This window comes from Gobius niger (genome assembly GCF_951799975.1).
Source record: "Gobius niger genome assembly, chromosome: 13".
In the NCBI taxonomy this organism is placed as follows: Eukaryota; Metazoa; Chordata; class Actinopteri; order Gobiiformes; family Gobiidae; genus Gobius; species Gobius niger.
The window spans coordinates 3,756,229-3,775,871 of NC_136864.1; the positions used below are offsets into that span (position 1 = coordinate 3,756,229).

The 19,643-nt window shown below is 44.0% G+C and overlaps 2 protein-coding genes across 2 annotated transcripts; both read left to right on the forward strand.

Moving 5' to 3' along the window:
• Positions 1-2,090: 2,090 nt before the first annotated feature.
• LOC306973004 (uncharacterized protein) lies at positions 2,091-19,180 on the forward strand (the record flags this gene model as incomplete). Its single annotated transcript, XM_079569789.1, has 3 exons — positions 2,091-2,233; positions 16,177-16,214; positions 17,793-19,180. Exons 1-3 carry the CDS (start codon positions 2,172-2,174, stop codon positions 19,178-19,180), a joined length of 1,488 nt encoding a protein of 495 aa, XP_079425915.1. The 5' UTR covers positions 2,091-2,171.
• Positions 4,316-9,864, forward strand: LOC306972909 (uncharacterized protein). Its single transcript, XM_079569616.1, has 2 exons — positions 4,316-5,695; positions 8,714-9,864. Exons 1-2 carry the CDS (start codon positions 4,423-4,425, stop codon positions 9,832-9,834), a joined length of 2,394 nt encoding a protein of 797 aa, XP_079425742.1. The 5' UTR covers positions 4,316-4,422; the 3' UTR covers positions 9,835-9,864.
• Positions 19,181-19,643: the final 463 nt, after the last annotated feature.

The following is a 19,643-nucleotide window of genomic DNA, read 5'->3' on the forward strand; positions in this document are numbered from 1 at the left end:
AATTTGATGGTTTCAGACGCAGCCCGTGTCTTTTTCAGCGATTTAAAGCTTCGATCTGCAAAGGCGAACAGTTCCAGAGCCGGGGTCGGCCATAGGAAAGGCTCGGTCTCTGCTCTTCGGGTTTGTCCCGTGTCATATAGACCTTATCATGCGTGTGTACAATGTGCCAGCTGTAGGCGCCACATAGAAACTATAAAAGATCACATCTTTCTCCAGTTTCTCTGGCCTCTTGCTCTTCCAGGTGTTCATGCTGATCAGGGTTGCCAGGGGTCAGCGACCAAAGGCTCACAGGCTGTTTGCCAATGAAAGCTGTTCCAATGTTCATGTCCATTGGAGGTATATGTCCTCTGGTTAGCATGTGGCTATTTTTCGAAGGAGAAATCTGTGTTTCCTTTGCTGCCTGGCACCAGCCGAAACCAGAATAAGAAAAATGGGGAAGCTGCTCTGCGTAATTTATTAATTATTGTGTAATTTTTAAGCACAAACATTTATATTTTAAGGCCAAAATCCAGGCTGTGACTTTTTTTTTTAAATATTCGCCAATAAGCCTAATATATTTCGTTTTAGTTGTAGTCATGTGACAAAATGTTATTTATTTATTTTTGTCATTATTTGGTCATGTAATTCATTTTAAGTTTTGGTATTTTTGTTGTTGACTAAAAACATCAACTATACAAGTTTCTACATTTGTTTTGTCAACTTAAAGCATTAAAAGTCATTAAATAAATTATGCCAAAATGAAGGCCTTAAATGTAATTGAAAAGCATTAAATCGGACTCAAACTGGCATTAAATAGAAATATTTTTTTTTCCAGAACCACAATGTATTTGCCTGTTGTGTCCAATTTAGTTTTGATTATCAAAATGTCCCCTCATTCCCCTGTTGAATTAATATTTATATATATTTTTTTTGCTTTTGTGGCATTAGAAATATAGTATTTAGGCATTCAAAGGCATGAAATTTGACAAGCTGCTGCCTGTAGAAACCCTGATTATATTTTAAAATCAAATTGCACTTGTTCATGGCGCTACATGGTCAGACTTTTGTATATTGGGCATTGAATGTGAACGATATGAGGATCTTTCAATGCTCCTATTTTTCATTTCTCATTCATTTTTTATCAACCAACAAAACATGGTAGAGCTTTCTATCAAAGGTTAAATCATAATTAACTACTTTTAATCTAATTTCAAACTCATCTTCCTTTTTTATATTTTGTGATGTCCCTTCCACTCACTGGATGAAAGATGTGACTTTAGAGGCACTGCCTTCAAAGACAATGCAAGGAACCTATAGCTTTTGTGAAGCAGCCAAAGTAAAAGCCGTCCCAGACCTGTGGGTTTGTGCTCGTTTACAAATCCATGAGCCTCTGGGGATGCATGATCTGATCACCCTGGATTTGAGGTTTTGTCCTTCAAAATAGATTATGATTATTATTATTGTTAATATTTGTGTTTGTATGTACACATAAAATACAGCATGGCCAAACTCTGTGAACCACGTTTGTCTTATGGCGTATGTTCATCTTCTAATGGACAATAAAACTCTCTGTAGAAACATTGTATTTTGACATTTAATACACCGAAACAAGGCTAAACAGTAAACACATTTTGTTTTTCAGCTAAAATTTACGTTGTTTATTTGTTTATTTTTACACATCTAAATTATTTTTTTTATTTTGGCCCTACATGTTGCCTATTCGCTTTGAGTTATGAAAATCAATAAAGATACCCCAGGAGATTAAACTGAATCATATATTTATCACTGATTTTTTTATATATATTTTTTTTATATAGTATGTTATAAACTTGAGTGCTAGAGGGCAGTGTGTTCAGAGTGTTCAGAGTAGTGTTGCCAGATTGGGCGGTATTCTGCACAATTTGTTTCGGTTTGCCTCTAAGCGTAAAATAAATAAATAATAATTCGGAGGGTTTGTGCTGATTTAGCTCATTTAAAATTCATCTGATTTAAATAAAAGTATTTTCTGACAGTCAGCCACAAACCGATGGTTTTCGGAGGTGGAAACTGCGAGTTCGATCTGGCAACATGACTCCTAGCAAACCGGAAGTGAGCACTGTGTTGTGCTGCTGTGTTAGCATTAGCTCCGAGCAGAACTGGGACACTCTTTCCCCCCAAAGCTTCGCCTTAAAGCGGACAGAGCGCAGTGAAACATGACGGAGGTGAAGCTGGAGGAGGAGCGGGAGCTGTGGGAGCCCGCGGAGCTGGAAAACAGGTGAGTTTAGAGCCAAGACTCTCTTAGTTTAGCTACAACCCTGCGCCCTGCGGACTGTCCACAACAACAAGACGAGGCCTTTGTGCTTTTATCGGTGACTTCTTCATCGCACACGGGCTCAACACGACCCGGGACCAGCGCCGTCCGAACAGCTGGGATGTGGAGGGCACGGTTCATCCCTCGTAGTGAAACACAGTAGCTAGCTAGCTTGATAACGGCCCCGCTGCATTCGCTTGTAGGACGTTACTATGGCAACACGCAGTACAAACAATAGGCTGCCTACATGTGACAGCAAAACGTGGGAGAAAATAGCCTAAAGTTACACATTGAGGCTAAGAAATACTTGTAAAAAATAATTACCTGTCAACATGCAGATTATTATTATTATTATTTTTTTAATCCTGTGTGGATTTCTGTGTGTTCTTCCAGTGCGGCCCCTGAGCTCCAAGACGACATGGAGCGCAGCGGTAAGACACCATTTAATTCATTCACTTATTAGGACATAAATAATTAGCCTTTGTGTATTGCCTAGGCTCAGGCGATACGATACATATCCCGATACATAGGTCGCGATATTGAGGTATTAGACGATTATTGCAATTCTTTTTTTTACTACTTTGGAAACTAATTACTATCTATCTATCTATCTATCGATCTATCGATCCATCGATCCATCGATCCATCGATCCATCGATCCATCGATCCATCGATCTATCTATCTATCTATCTATTTATCCATCCATCGATCCATCTATCCATCTATCCATCTATCCATCTATCCATCTATCCATCTATCTATCTATGATATAAATGCTTTTCACTAATCTGCACTTGTGACTGTGGTGTTGTTTGGTGATTATGTAACTTTGAACGGAAAACAGACTCTTGGAAACCTAGTAAATTTCTATAGTTGGGAGTCCTTCAGTCAGTAATAACAGAACTAAGTCTGTTTCATCCATTAAAATATACGATCGCTCAGACGGGGCATTTAAAACCTAATCCACTCCACAACGGGTGTCACTCGTAGATCAGGGACATAATGACAACACTGGCATCACTGTGACTATAGCCTCATCGATATCTTTTGTGTTCGCAGTAGAAGAAGATGAAGAGGATCGTTATTTATATAGCGCCTTTCAAAGACACAAACACAGAAAGGCCCCGTCCAGGTGGGAATCGAACCCTGGACGCCAACCGCTCCGCTAGCAGCAGTAGCACACAAATGAAGCCAAGGGGAAACTTCATAGAGCAGACTCTTTTTAAACTTTAAAGTTTAACAGGAGTTTTATTCCGTATTTAAATGCTGCGAACCTCCATTTGGCTTTGAGTGGTGGAAACAATGCGCCAAAACGCGTGGAGAAAGGGGGAGAGGAACGCACCGGCGACATATTCAGCAACATATGCACAAAGCTAGTGGCTCTTGTAGGGCTGGAAAAAAAATCGATTCATATTTTCGATCACGAATCGAGTTTTTTAGTAAAAATTCTCAGATTTTTTTGGGGGGAAAAATCGCCCATATAGCGGAGCATCTCAGCTCTTTCTCCTCCATGATACATTTTTTCTGTGTTTCTCTAACTCTCACTAGATTCTAGTGTTACTCAAGCGGGCTGCCCGGTCCACTGCCATCTAGCGGGCGGGAGTAAAAGTGCAGGACTGCAATGAATATTTCCCCCAAAATAGATGTTTAAATATAGATACAAATGCCTTTTGGATCGATATGAGAATCGCGCGACGTAATATCGCGATATATCGGCAAATCGATATTTTTCACCACGCCTACTGTCCACACTTTCAAGCTCCTTTTGCCAATGGAAATCCAGCTTTAGGGCTGAAAATAATACAAACCTGTGTCTGCTCTGTGTCTTGCAGGTGTCTGGGACGCTGAAGATACGAGCTGCGTTCTTCTCGACGTTAAAGCGGAACCAGAGGAGGTGCAGATCAAACCAGAGTCGCTCCCGGTCATCGTCTCTGTGAAAGCTGAGAAACAAGTGTCTCTGCTTCATGAAACGCTGAACGATGACGACGGAGACGGAGGAGAAGCTGGAGGCCGGACCAGCAGCGACCCCGACGGGAGGGACGACCCGCACACGTGCTCTCACTGCGGGAAGGGGTTCGCGAAAACCTCCAAGCTAAGAGTACACGTACGGACGCACACGGGGGAGAAACCGTTCAGGTGCTCAGTGTGCGCCATGAGCTTTGCAGGAAAGAGTTACCTTCATAAACACACGAGGACCCACACGGGGGAGAAGCCGTTCAAGTGTCCCATCTGTGCGAAGGATTTCACCATCAAGGGCAGTTTAAACACCCACATGAGGATCCACACGGGAGAGAAGCCGTACAAGTGTTCGGTTTGCGCCATGGATTTCAACCAGAGGGGCGATCTCAAGAACCACGTGAGGACTCACACGGGCGAGAAGCCGTTCAAGTGCTTGTTTTGCGACAAGGGTTTCTCGCAGAAGAGCAACATGCAGCGGCACATGGAGATTCACCTGGAGGAGGGGCCGTGCAGCTGTTCGGTTTGCGGGGAGACCTTCGGGACGGCGGGTCACCTCAGGCAGCACATGGTGATCCACAACGGGGAGGCTTCGTTCAAATGCCCGGTTTGTTTTAAGAGCTTTAAAAAGTACATGTTGCTGCAAATACACGTGAGCCGACACTCTGAGGAGAAACCGCACAGGTGTTCAGCTTCAGAGGAAGAGTCGAGTTCACGATACGAGTGTTCGAGCTGCGCCAAAGCTTTCACGCAACTGAGCTCTCTGAAGAACCACGAGAAAACCCACCAGAGAACTCCCGGGGGAAAGCCGTACACCTGCTCGGTTTGCGGAAAGGGTTTTCATCTAAAAAGCGATCTGGACAAACACACGCGGACTCACACTGGGGAGAAACCGTTCAGCTGCTCGGTTTGCGAAATGAGCTTCTCGCAGAAGAGTCACATGGAGCGGCACATGACGGTCCACACCGGGGAGAGGCCGTACAAGTGTGAGTTTTGCTCCAAGGGCTTTCCGAACAGCGGGTTCCTGAAGGTGCACCTGAGGATTCACACGGGAGAGAGGCCGTACGGGTGTTCGGTTTGTGAGAAGTCCTTCGCCAAAACGAGTGTCCTTAAAGAGCACATGAAAACCCACACGAGCCCGAGGTACAAGTGCTCGAGCTGCGACAGCGTCTTCACACAGAAGAGCACGCTGCAGAAGCACGAGAAGATCCACGAGCGAGAGGAGACGCTGACCTGTTCTTTCTGCTCCATGACTTTCAAGACAAAAATCAGCCTCAACAAACACATGCGAGCTCACATAGAGAAGCCGCACAGCTGCTCGGTCTGCGAAATGGATTTTAACATAAAAGGCGATCTGGTCAAGCACATGCGGACTCACACGGGGGAGAAACCATTCTGCTGCTCAGTTTGTGGAAAGAGTTTTTCTCAAAAGAGCAACATGAGGCGGCACGAAGACTCACACGAAAGAGGTATCGTTTCGCACATGGTGGTTCAGTCCCAAGAGAGGCCGTTAGAAGTCACTGGGCCCGATCTTGTGCATCAAAACGGAGACGATAGTGTGACATTTTGCGCTCAGTAGGAGCACTTTGTGATCTTGCCACTCCAGACTTAGCGCATTTAAGTGGGTGGAGACACAGATTTACCTCCAACCAGATCGACTCTGCGTCCAGGAGAGTGGTTGTGTGGGGTGAACATGTGCTCTTGTTTTGCTTCGCGTTCACGCCAAGCTCAGCCGATCCGCGCCACAGCGGACGCTGTAGCTCTTTTTCTCTCGAGACGTGAACATGGTTTAGCTCACGATGGGGTAAATAAAGTTTTTAGTTTGACCCGTGAGAGCCTAAGGCTTAAGAAAGAACGCAAGACAGCGCAATGTAAACGAGGAAGTGAATGTCAGCCGTGTTTCCATCAGTGCAGTCTCCTCCTCTTGTGCCGCCCCCTCACAGGTGGCGGAGGCGAATGGCACATACAGCTTCGCCACTCGGAAAATAATTCGGCAAGAGCCTGCGCCGCCCCGTGCGCCGCCACAAGATCTGGCCCACTGACTCAAACACGTCAGAGTGACCATACAGGTGTTCAGCTTGTAATAGTTGTCACATGCAAACCCATGTTTTGCAGATGGGAAATCCGGCCCTTTTCTGAGATTCAGTTCATCTGGCTCCAATCCTGAAACGGCTCTCAGTGTGTCATCCCTTGCGTGTTTTTTTAATTTATATTATATTATATTTATATTATATGTTGATAAATACTTTTTTATTTCTGTTCCCAATTTGATAAAAGCAATTACATTTTGTTTGTTTTTTATATGATTTGTTTTATGCATCACCGTCAGCCTCTGTTCACCGTCTGTTCCACGACACTCGATCTCCAGAGCTCAGTGATCTTCACTCTCGTCCACACCTGATCCACTTCAGTCGAATGATTTTCATGACCCTGGATCAAACTTTAACTATTGGAAACGACCTGGCTAAAAATCACCGTTTGAAAAGTGAATGTAAACGTTAAGGCCGCCCTGGGTCCAGGTCCGAGCCGACAGAGGTTTCGGTCCGGACCCCAAAGCATTTTCAGGCTCTTTATATACTTCAAATCTATTCTCAATAGATAATTATAGAAACATATATAGTTAACCAATTTACACATTGAGGCCGCCCTGTTTTTGGGATTTAACTGTAGAGCCAACAATCAAGATCATTTTTCATGATATTTGTAGCACCACAGCGTAGTCCAAGTTCTAGCTAGTTTAATCCTACGTGTCTCGGTTCCTGAGAAATCTAAGCTGAACAGAGACAAATTTTGATCAAAATCACTGTTTTTTTTTCACTCTTCTTTCTGATTAACTCCTCTCCTCCTATTTCCTCTCTGGACGAACACTAATGTTATGTGTAGAGGCAAATGCCTAAATATATTAGTTTCAAGTCAATTTCCAAGGACAACACGGTTGACCCGTTTAGAAACATGCGTGTTATCGATCGCTTTCGCAAACAGACGGGTTCTCGGATTGAAGACATACCCGGATTTTTCTCAGTCGTCCTTGGACCGATTTTGACCATTTGAAAACTCAGAGAAAACAAAAATCACACATAAGGCACTCAATGTGTTGATCAACTCTGCTTTTTAAATGAGCCCATGTTCTTTAGTTTACAAGTTTTCAGCCATTGAAGATTTGGCTGAAAACTTGACCCAGCTTTCTTTAATTTGACAATTCTTTCGATGTTTATTGTTTCACTTATTGGACTCTGACAGAGAGTGACATATTCAGATACAAACCATTTTAAACTTGCCGAGCCAACCGGGTCATGTCAGTGGGAAATGAGTCAAACTGGTAAGAACATTCTCAGCATGGATAAACAGTGGCCAGTTCCTTTAACCTCTTAACTCCCACCTGAACCGAGAGCATTTTCTCCAGTTCAGCTTTACCCAAATCCTGTAGGCCAGTGTAACGCCTCATTTGAAAGCTAAGATCTACAAAACTCATCTAAATGGTTCTTTTTCCTCGCGTCATCAGATTTTTTTCCATCATTTTTTTTTTTTTTTTTTCAACTAATTTTTCTAACTTTTTTGTAATTTTTTTGTCAAATAGTACATTTTTTGTCACATGTTCATATATTTTTTCATAATTGTTTTGTCATTTTTTAATCAATTTTTTGTCTTTTTTTGTCCATTTTGGTACATTTTTTGATTGTTTTTTGTCACATTTTTAAAAAGATTTTTGTTCATTTTTTTTATTTTTTTTATTTTTTTGTCCATTTTTTGTCCGGTTTTTTTTCAGTTTTTTGTCAGTTTTTTTGTCACATTTTTGTCATTTTTTCGTCATTTCTTTGTCAATTTTTTGTCTTTTTTTTTCGTCGTTTTTTGGTCAATTTTTGTCATTTTTTTGTCATTTTTTCGTCATTTTTTTTTTTTTTTTGGTGTCATTTTCTGTCCATTTTTTGTCCATTTTTTGTCCATTTTTTGTCTAAGTTTTCTCACTTTTTTGTCACATCTTCATCATTGTTTTCCTCTCAGTTCTGTCGCTATTTTCTCACCTTTTTTTCCAGAAGCTTTTGGACTGGGGTAAAGCCAAACTAGAGAAAATGTGCTCGGTTCCGGTGGGAGCTAAGGGGTTAAAACCTGCAATTATCAAACAGGAACTGAGTTAAAATCAGCTCTTTAAACAACAATTTGTTTGTCAATTTGCTCCGAGTAAGTAGAGATCGAGATTTGACCCACAAGATCAAATTTCTTCTGTGTTTGTGATGAGCTGTGTATTCAGATTCACTAAAAATGACCGACCTCCACTCCCGAAGCATTAGGAGAAGTCCAGATCATTTACATAAACACGGTATTTAAAATGAGCGTTTGGTCTCGCATGCACAAACCACAACAGTTAATGGTAAGTTTTATTCACATATCAGTCTGTCAGAGATGATCCAAGAACAACCACAGTCCCCAGGTTCATTCACTGGACTGACAATTTGTACAAGACTGACCGTTTGTTCTGTGTCCTGCAGGTGCCCAGAGCTCAGTTCTCACCTTTAGAGAAGAACCGGAGAAAGCTGACGTCAAACAGAAGCCGATCCAAGCGTTCCCAGTCATCGTCTCAGTGAGGAGTGAGAAAGAAGCATCTCCGCCTCATGAGACAGTCAGAGAGAATTCCTCTGACACTGACGACTCTGAAGACTGGACTCCTTCATCTCAAACACGCACTGAACATCTGCAGGAGCCGCCTCACGGGGACAACGTGAGCGAAGCAGGTAGACACAAATGCTCTCTGTGTGGAAGCACATTCACGCACTCGTCATCGCTAAAGATACACATGAGAATCCACACGGGAGAGAAGCCATTCAGGTGTCCGGTTTGCGCCGTGCTTTTCAATCAAAAAGGCGACTTGAACAAACACGTAAGGACCCACACCGGCGAGAAACCGTTCAGCTGTTGGTTTTGCGCGAAGAGCTTTGCGCAGAAGAGCAACATGAAGCGCCACATGGAGATCCACATGGAGCAGGGGCCGTTCAGGTGCTCGCTCTGCGCGGAGACCTTCGAGACGGGCGGCGATCTGAAGCAGCACATGGCGGTTCACTCCGGAGAGTCGTCGCTCAAGTGCCCGTTTTGTTTGAAGGGTTTTCGGCACAATATGCTGCTCAAAATACACCTGCGGAATCACACGGGGGAGAAGCGGGCGGTGTGTGAGAAATCCTCCACAAAAACGACCGCCCTGACGGAAACTCAGCCAGGACGGAAAGGCGTTTTCACAACTAGCAAACATTACAAACCGATGACCTGTTCTTTCTGTCCGCGGATCTTTACGAAGAAAGACCACCTCGCGGAACACGTGAAAACTCACACGGACAGGCCTTTCTGCTGCTCGGTTTGCGCCAGGGGTTTCAACCGCAAGGGGGATCTGAACAAACACATGAAGACGCACTCCGGGGAGAAGCCATTCAGCTGTTCGATATGCGGGCGGAGTTTCACGGAGAAGAGCAACATGAAGCGGCACGAGGACTCGCACGCCAGGGGGACCTTTCGGCTGATCTGCTGGGTCTGTGAGGAGCCTTTTGAGTCCGAGGCGGAGCTCAAACAGCACATGGCGGTTCACACCAACGAGAGGGAGCGCTCAGAGGCCAATGATTAGCCTCCGGAAACAGAACAGTCTTTCCATCAATATTAGTCCATATTTGAGAGAAAAATGACTTAAAATTGCTTGAATAAAGGTTCTTCATGTTGAATTGGAGTTGGTTCTAATCTAATCCACATTAACAAGCACATTTTCTCTTGCCTGACCTGCCAAACAACAGGTTTTTATAGATATTTAAAGTAGTAATAAGCGGGAGGAAGCCTTAATAAAAACAGCCTTTTTTACGAGGAGCTCTTCGAAAACTGCTTCTTGCTCCGGGTTTAGGGATTCATATTTCCCAAAAGATTTAAAACAGATGAAAGAGCAGAAGAAAACAGTGTATCGGTCGCCGCGCCGCCATCTTTAATGTTTTGGAAGAGTGCGTGGTGGCGACAGGTGACGGCTTCCATCTCTTGGTGCATGATTGGACCAATGTGGGTGTGTCTGGCTGGCATTTTCTCCAGTTCAGCTTTACCCAAAAAGTCTTCTGGATAAGAGCTTATAGGCCAGTGCCAACACCTCTTTTGAAAGCTAAGACCTACAAAACTGATTTCAACCACAGACTGTAAAAAATAATGGACGTCTTCTGCTCACTTACCTTTACCATAATGACCACGGTCGAGGGGGAAGTCATGGCGGATTTACAGACTCCCCCTCCCCAGCTCTGACGAAGCATGTTCCTAAAAAGGACATGCGTGTAGCTCGCGCTGCTCCAATGCTAACAGTCCGACCCTCATTAAGTACGAGAATTCTTCTTACGAAAACCAGGCGTTAAAGTTGTTTTTAAGGTGTCTAAACTCCAATGCTTTTCAATGGGGGCCTAGTGGCGATATGGAGGTACTACAGCAATGGCGGAGCAATGGCGGCCCCCAGTGTCGAGGTCATAAAGCAGAGCAGCCAGCGGCCATTGATTTCAACAGATCTTTGTGTTTACGTCATTTGTTTTCATTGCTTTTTTCTCCCTATTTTGTAGACTTTTTCGTTGCTTTTTTGTCATGTTTTAGTTTACAGCCTGTTCACGGCCACTGAAATGACAAGCTTTCTGAAAGTATGTAAGTTCTGTGTGGTGAATGGCAGGTAACTGGGTAAGAAAATAACGACTTGTTCTGTTGGCGATGAGAAGTTTTATTTGATCTAAGACCAGACAAAATCTACTCAAGCTTTAGATTTCATCTCTCAATTCAAATAGACTTCATTTCTTCCTTAACCTCTTAACTCCCGCCTGAACCGAGAGGATCTTTTTCCTCACGTTATACATTTTTTTTTCCATCATTTTTTGTTGGGTATTCAACTCATTTATGTAACTTTTTTGTCATTTTTTGGTCATTTTTTCCTCACATTTTTGCCATTGTTTTGTCACATTTTTGTATTTTTTTGTCACATTTTTTGTCACATTTTTGTCATTTTTTCGTCCATTTTTTGTCAATTTCTTATGACATTTTTTACATTTTTGCCACTTTTCCATCCATTTTTCGTCACTTTTTTGTCAATGTTTTCTCACTTTTTTGTCACATTTCCATCATTGTTTTCGTCTCAATTTTGTTGCTTTTTCACAGCTTTTTTCCAGAAGCTTTTGGATAGGGGTAAAGCCAAACTGGAGAAAATGTGCTCCGTTCAGGTGGGAGTTAAAGGAATAGGCCACCGTTTTTACATACTGAGATATGTTCTTACCTTAGCTTTGACGAGTTCTTTAGGACCTGTCTGGTCTTCCCCCGTGCCTTCAGTCACGTAAACACAGCGCAGACGGCGTTAGCATTTAGCCTCTCCCCCTGTCCACTATAGCTCCAAAACAGGTCAAGATAGAAGCTACCAAGCTCTTCCATGTTTTCCCTATTTAAATATGGTTACGTGAAGTGTTCCACTACAAAGTATAATTACACAAAATTAAACAATGTGGATTTTCTAAGCGGATAAAAGGGGGAACTGTATTGTAAGGCGTAATAATACCAGGAGTAGTTTGAAATCCGCGCACTCCTGGTATTATTACGCCTTACAATATAGTTCCCCCTTTTATCCGCTTAGAAAATCCACATTGTTTAATTTTGTGTAATTATACTTTGTAGCGTAACACTCACATAACCATATTTAAATAGGGAAAACGTGGAAGAGCTTGGTAGCTTCTATCTTGACCAGTTTTGGAGCTATAGAGGAGAGAGGGAGAGGCTAAAAGCTAACGCCGTCTGCGCTGTGTTTACGTGATTGAAGACACGGGGGAAGACCAGACAGGTCCTAAAGAACTCATCAAAGCTAAGGTAAGAACATATCTCAGTATGTAAAAACGGTGGCCTGTTCCTTTAAGGGGTTAAAACGATTAGTCTTTAGTTTATTGAGATTAAGGTCAGTAACAACACAGTGAAATGATTGACACAGTGATGAAACGTCCAGCAGAGCGATGGCCGAGCCTCACATGGGGAACAGCAGGTGACCACTGAACGTGCTGTGGTGATTTCCATTATCGTAGATCCAGTGGTTCTCAAACAGACGCAGAAACACGACGTCTCCGGCCTCCAGGAGCAGAGTGGCCCCGTTGGCCGCCGTGGCGTGTCCGTTTGTCTGATGTTCACCTGCCATGAAAGTGTGCTCTCCGTTCTTCACTAAGACGACCGCTGAAGCATGAGCACCTCCATGACTGAGAATGTAGAACTCAAAGTGGTAGGCTCCTCTCAGCGGGGCAGTGAAAAGTCCTGCAGGAGACATACTTTAGAGTTCACTTATAATGACACTGTTGCTCTGCAGTCCAGAAGCTTTTAGGCTTCGGTAAAGCTGAAAAGAGGTTGACCTGTTTGAGGGCTGTAGGCGCTTCCGATGTTGGAGACCACGTATTTGAACACCAGCGTGGTGTGAGCGTTGATCGGTCCTGTATGTCCTGAGCTGGATTCCAACAAAGAGGCAGAGAAAGCCACTTGTCCCACTGGAACGAATATATTATACAGTAATAACTCAGTATTTGTTTCAGAGAGGAAAGAATATATTGGAGAATCAGACCACCATTTTTACATAATGAGATATGACGAGTTGATGGTCTTTGTGCGTGCCCTCAGTCACGCAAAATGACCAAATATAGTTAGCATTTGGCCTCTCCCAGTATATTACTGTAGTTCCAAACGGGGGTGAAGTTAGAAGCGACCACGCCCCACAAAGACCAGACAGGTACGGATCAACTCGTCTCAGCTCAGGTAAGAACAGATCTGTCTGTCAAAACGGTGGCCTGTTCCTTTAAAGCAGGGGTCACCAACGTGGTGCCCGTGGGCACCCAGGGGCCCTTTAGGGCATGTCCAGTAGCCCTTGGGACTTTTTCTAAAGTGTGAAACACTTCTTTTTCTTGAATCTAATTCTTAAAATTACAGTTATTTCGGTTCTTGTGACTCAGTATGAGTTTAAATAAAGCTATTTTGATATAATATGGCGTCAATATCCTATAAGTGAACAGTGTACGTTTAAGTCTTTAGGATTTGTTTTTAACCGATAGCCCTCGAACAACTTAATGCTCTTAAAGTAGCCCTCAGCTGAAATAAGGTTGGTGACCCCTGCTTTAAAGGATAAGATAGACAGAAATGATCTTGTTGCTTTGTCCTTCATGGAATGACCTTGTTGTTGTTTGTCCACTCGATTTTCGAGCCCCTTCAGTTTTGTTGCTTGTTCTGCAGAAAGAAGGTCATGTGAGTCAGACTGAGGAGGTCAGATTAAGTATTACTGCTGTGCAGTGGCACATTTTTAAGTTTGTTTTTCACAAGAGAATGATACAGCAGCTTTATTATTACTAAGTATACGTTTTATAATGTGGCACTTTATATTTAGTTTGGTTTATTTGGGCTGCAAGGTTGTTTTTAGTAACAGCAATGTTCCCAAAGGGAGTAGACAGAAGAGAACTTATACTGTACCTGCCTCCCCCTCATACATTAACAAACATGGCCGTTGTGTTGACATTCATTCCATTTCATTGATACAATGGTTGATAATGACAGTAATGTTCACACGATCACATTGTTAAGATGCAAACAAACAACAGTTCGGGTCATGGTTTGACATTAGCATGTTGGTCTAATATTGCTTTTTTACATTTATGTTTGAATTGCTCAAATGAGGAACTTAGGTTCCTCATGTTGGTCGTTCCAAAGACCCTTCTGAGGAACAGACTCTGTCAAACCTTTTGTCAAACCCTTTTACTCGGTCTTGTCATTGCTGTTGCCGGTGATGGCGCTACTTTAATCTAACGCAGCTATTTCCTAACCAGTAATCAGATTAAAGTTACTTTTCCAAGTCACAGTGTGTTACTGTGTCATTTTCCTTTGAAAAACAGATATTTGCTTTATTCCGTCCTTGTAGGGGAGGGACGGGTCTGTCCAGCCCACGTACAGCCCCCATTCAACACGCCCTGCTGCGTTAAAGGGACAGGCCACCGTTTTCCAGACGGAGATGTTCTTACCTGAGCTTAGACGAGTTGATTTGTACCTGTCTGGTCCTTGTGCGTGTATTCTAATTGCTCCAAACAGGGTGAGGTTGAACGCGACCACGCTCTTCCACGGGCACAAAGACCCGACATCAACTCGTCTCAGCTCAGGTAAGAACATCTCTCAGTATGGAAACCGGTGGCCTGTTCCTTTAACTCTGGAGCTGAAGTTTACACAGAGCGAAGCCCATGAGCGCCTAAGTCTAGTATGAAGTCTACGTTTCATCGGGCCCCATGTGTTTCCGATTCTATTACACTTATTTACATCCAAAGCACCAAATACTTGCAGTACTTTGTCATAAATGGGGTGATATAATGTTGTAATCCCTGATATGGCAGAGTGGGAGTGTTCGATCTCACCTTGGTTAAGCGTCTGCAGCTCCTCGATCCTGACTTCGTTTTTAGCCAGTTTTGCGTTTTGTTCTGACCGGGAGAACAGTCCAGTTAATGACCTACAGCAGCAATGGAGCAAAAAGTTCATTCTCACCTTGGCTGAGCGTCTGCAGCTGCTCCATCTTATCCTCGTGTTTAGCCAGTTTAACGCTCAGCTCTCGGAGCACAGCGTGGAGGTCTGAGAGACATGGATGAGGCTCCGGCAGGTTCACTCTCTCAGGAGGATCTTTTCTTTGTTCAGTGATCTCAGCTCCCGACAGAGAGAAAAGCAGCAGCAGCAGCGACACAAACATCACACTCACTCTCTGCATCGTGATCACGACTGTGAGCCTCAGAGATACAGACTCACTCTCACAGACTGGATCATTCATAAATCACCTATTATAGTTACACATTTATTTTTATCATTACATCTTGTGAATGGAGCAAGTACTGCAGGGGTCGGCAAGTTTTCTTGGCAGAGGCCGATTTTCTTCATTGTAAAAAGACCAAAGGCCGAAGACGCCAAAATGAGCTCCAGTAAGTTAACCTCTTAACTCCCGCCTGAACCGAGAGGATCTTTTTCCTCACGTCATCAGATTTTTTTTCCATCATTTTTTTGTTGGGTATTCAACTCATTTTTGTAATTTTTTTTTTATTTTTAGTCATTTTTTCGTCTGTTTTTTTATCACATTTTTGTCATTTTTTCGATTTTTTTTAATACATTTTTGGTAATTTTTGGTCACATTTTGTCACATTTTTGTCATTTTTTTGTCACGTTTTTGTCATTTTTTCGTCCTTTTTTTTGTCAATTTCTTGTGACATTTTTGTGACATTTTTGCCACTTTTTCATGAATTTTTCGTCACTTTTTCATCAATGTTTTCTCCCTTTTTTGTCACATTTCCATCATTGTTTTCGTCTCAGTTTTGTCGCTATTTTCACAGCTTTTTTCCAGAAGCTTTTGGATTGGGGTAAAGCCAAACTGGAGAAGATGTGCTCGGTTCAGGTGGGAGTTAAGGGGTTAATAGCCTTAAGCGGTCGTTTCAGCAGACTGTGTTATAATCCTGAGCACCAGAGGGCGGTAGTGAGTCAGACCGGAAGTGAGCGCTGTGTTGTGCTGCCGTGTTAGCATTAGCGTTAGCTCTGAACAGAAATGAGACACTCTGTTCCCCAAAGCTTCTCCTTAAAGCGGACAGAGCGCAGTGAAACATGGAGGAGGTGAAGCTGGAGGAGGAGCAGGAGCTGTGGGAGCCCGAGGACGAAAACAGGTGAGTTTAGAGCCAGGACAGGACTCTCTCAGATACAACAACACGAGGCCATACAAATGTGTAATAACTATGTATCTCTATAGCGCTGCATTGTTTTGTAAATAACTTCTCAGTGGTGACGAGCACCTTTAATTATACCAGTGTGGTGTCGGCCAAACAGATTAGGTACAGCCTGTCTTGAAAAAGTTTGGAGAGCAGGTACAGAAATTAAATGATACAGTTGGTTGTTTCAGCTCAAATAAATGATTTTCCTTGTGTTCTTCTTCCAGTGTGGTCTCAGAGCTCAAAGAGGACCCGGCCTGCGGAGGTAAGAGAGGGCTGGACCACATCATGGACCACATGGACCACAGCATCAGGCTCTGTCACACCAAATAAAGCGTTTAATACTGCACTACAGAGGCATCATCATCAGAGGATACTTACTGAATACTGAATACTTGCCTTCAAATGTTGTTTGTGGCATATTCTGTTACTTTGTCTAATCAGAGTACTGTATTCTGAATACTTTTAGAATACTTTCACATTGATGGTCTTTATATTTATGTGTAAACACGGCGCATAATTACAAAAATGAAGGCTACGATTATGGGAACAGCTGTTACAAACTCACTCACCATTAATGAGGAACTCTTTAACCTCTTAACCCCCACCTTCACCGAGTGCATTTTCTCAGCTTTACCCACATCTAAAAGATTCCCATCTACAGGCCAGAGCAACGGCTCATTTGAAAGCTAAGGTCTACAAAACTGATCTAAAAGGATCTTTTTTCTCACATTCTTGCTGCGTTGTCGTCCCTTTTTTGACATGTTGTTTCATTGCTTTTTTGTTGCATTTTTTGCCAAATTTTTGTCACTTTTTTTTGTTCATTTTCATCACTTTTTCATCCTCGTTTTCGGCCCTTTTTTGTTGCTATTTTCACACTTTTTTTCAAGAAGCTTTTAGATTTGAGTATAGCCAAAACTAGAGAAAATGTGCTCACTTACTTTGGAAAGTAGGTGATATTCTAAACACTCTCAGATGAAAGTGCAAATTTACCAGAATACAGTTCCTCAAAATTAATATATTATAAATACATGTTTGTTTGTTTACTTTATTGACCCCGTAGGGAAATTTGTCCTTTGCCTTTAACCCGTCCCTCGATGCCTCTGAGGCAAAGGAGCAGCGGTCGACGGCAGTGCCGCGTCCTGGGACCCAGCCCCATGTGGAGCCAGGCTGGTGGTCAGAATCACCTGGCTGGAGCAATGGCTGCTCTGCTTTGTGATGACGACACTAGGGGCCGCCATTGCTGTAGTACCGCCATATAGCCGCTAGTCTCCTATTGGAATGCATTGCGCTTTAGACACGTTAAAAACAACTTTAAGGCTTGGTTTCCTCTTGTGATAACGCTGGGTTAGTTACAGTTAAAGAAGCCAGGCTGGTTTTCGTAATCCTGGCCAGACTGTTAGCATTGGAGCTGCGCGAACTGCACGTCACATAAGGGGCGAGTCCACAGTGAAGATCCCGCCCCCTTATGCCCTTAATTTTAGGAACATGCTTTGTCAGAGCTGGGGAGGAGGAGTCTGTAAATCCGCCATGATTTCCTCCTCGAACGTAGTTATTTTATCAAACGGGGAGGAGTGAGTAATGACGGTCTATTAATATAGTATGTCTATGGACTGGTGGATTCACCTATTGTACATGTTTTTAGTGCTAGGGGAAACCTACGCAGACACGGGGAGAACATGCAAACTCCACACAGAAAGGACCTGTCCTGTTGGGAATTTGATATTACATTTGTATATATAACTGCTTTATAAGAGAGTGAAAAGCGATATGCAATAACTGTCTTATTCATGCGATGTGGTGCATAGTTCTGATAGTGACTTACTTTGTTTGTCCCCTGCAGGTTTCCAGGGACAAAGTCAGGTTGGTTCTAGTCTGGTCCAAGTTAAAGAAGAACCAGAGGAACTGAAAATCCAACAGGAGGAGAACTCTCTTTTCCGCATCGTTGTGAAGAGCGAAGACGAGGAAGATGCACCTTCTCTCCAGGACACGGTGAAGGAGGAGGACAGCGATGTCGAGAGCTCCTCTGACACCGACGACTCTGGAGACTGGACTCCACAAGCACACGCTGAACGGCTGCAGGAGGCGGCGGCCGGCAGCGGAGAGGACAGCGAGGAGGAGTGCGCGGACAAACCCCACAGGTGCCCTCAGTGCGGGAAGGTCTTCAAATACACGTCTTTGCTCGAGCGTCACATGAGAACTCACACGGGCGAGAAACCCTTCAGCTGCTCGGTCTGCGCCACGGATTTCAACCAAAAGGCCGATCTAAAGAAACACATGAGGACCCACACGGGGAAGAGGCCCTTCAGGTGTTCGCACTGCGCAAAGGCCTTTTCGCAGAAGTGCAACATGCAGCGGCACGCGAGGACGCACGCGCAGCAGCGGGGGCCCTTCAGCTGCTCGCTCTGTCAGGAGACGTTCGAAGCGGCGAGCGAGCTGAAAAAGCACACGGTGGTTCACACTGGAGAGAGGCCCTTCAAATGCCCCTTTTGTTTCAAGGGCTTTCGGAACAATACGCTCCTGAAGATCCACCTGCGGAATCACACGGGGGAGAAGCCTTACAGGTGCTCGGTTTGTGAGAAATCCTTCGCAAAAACGACGGTCCTCAAAGCGCACCTGAAGACTCACGCGAGGCTGATGAAGTACGAGTGTTCGGGCTGTTCCGAGGTCTTCACGCAGAAGAGCGCTTTAAAGAAGCACGAGAAGTCCCACAGGAGCGAGACTCTTCTGAACTGTCCTCTCTGTCCCGTGACTTTTAAAACGAGGATCAACCTGAAGAAGCACGTCAAAACTCACGGAGAGAGGCCATACAGCTGCTCACTTTGCAACGCTGGTTTTCAGTACCCGGATCTGCTCAGGAAGCACACGGAAAGCCACTCGTTTCGCTGCTGGATTTGTAGGAAATCGTTCCCGGACCCGGCGTCTCTGGAGCAGCACATGCAGAGCGGGAGCCACGCGCGACCCCCGACCTTCACCTGCGCCAAATGCGGCATTGTGTTCGACGCAAAGCGGCTTCACGATGAGCATTTCGCGTGTCACAACTCGGACACGTCGAACCTAAAGGCGCGTCTTCCTCCTGCGGGCCGGCAGAAGACGGACCCGAGTCCAGCCCGGACCCAGACGAACCCTCCTCAGATCCAGAGTCAGGTCCAGACTCCTTTAAACCTGGTTCAGATCCTGCTGGACCCCGCCACAGGGACTGCCGTGTTACTGACTGAGCCCAAACACTGACCCCGTGTGGTCATGTGGAGAAGGACGGTAAAGGTGCTAGACCTTTATGAAGAAAATCACAATACAGTATTTGAACATCTTTTCTGGCCTCCTTAACCTTATTGCTTCCTCATCTACACCTTTCAGTAGCTCATATCGAAAACCTTTGGCGGCTGATCTTACTTCCTTGTGTCTCTTGATTTGACTTGCTACTCCTAAAAACCTGTGCAATAGTTCCCCCCCAGAGCTGCACAAATGAGAATAAATGTTGATATTCAATACACTACCGTTCAAAGGTTTGGGGTCACACAGACAATTTGATGTTTTCGGCCTTCATTTCTCAGAACAAGAGTAAACTTAAGTTCCCTTTTCTGTCCACTTTGAGAGTATAATCTCGTAAATGCTGATGCTCCAGATACTCACTAGCTTAACCTCTTAACTCCCGCCTGAACCGAGAGGATCTTTTTCCTCACGTCATCAGATT

What these genes read in the sequence shown, in the direction of transcription:
- LOC306972909 (XM_079569616.1), top strand. Translation starts at nt 4,423, where the DNA reads ATGAGCTTTGCAGGAAAGAGTTACCTTCATAAACACACGAGGACCCAC. An exon ending in CGAAGACTCACACGAAAGAG is followed by an intron (nt 5,696 to 8,713) that starts GTATCGTTTCGC and finishes TGTGTCCTGCAG; the next exon opens with GTGCCCAGAGCTCAGTTCTC.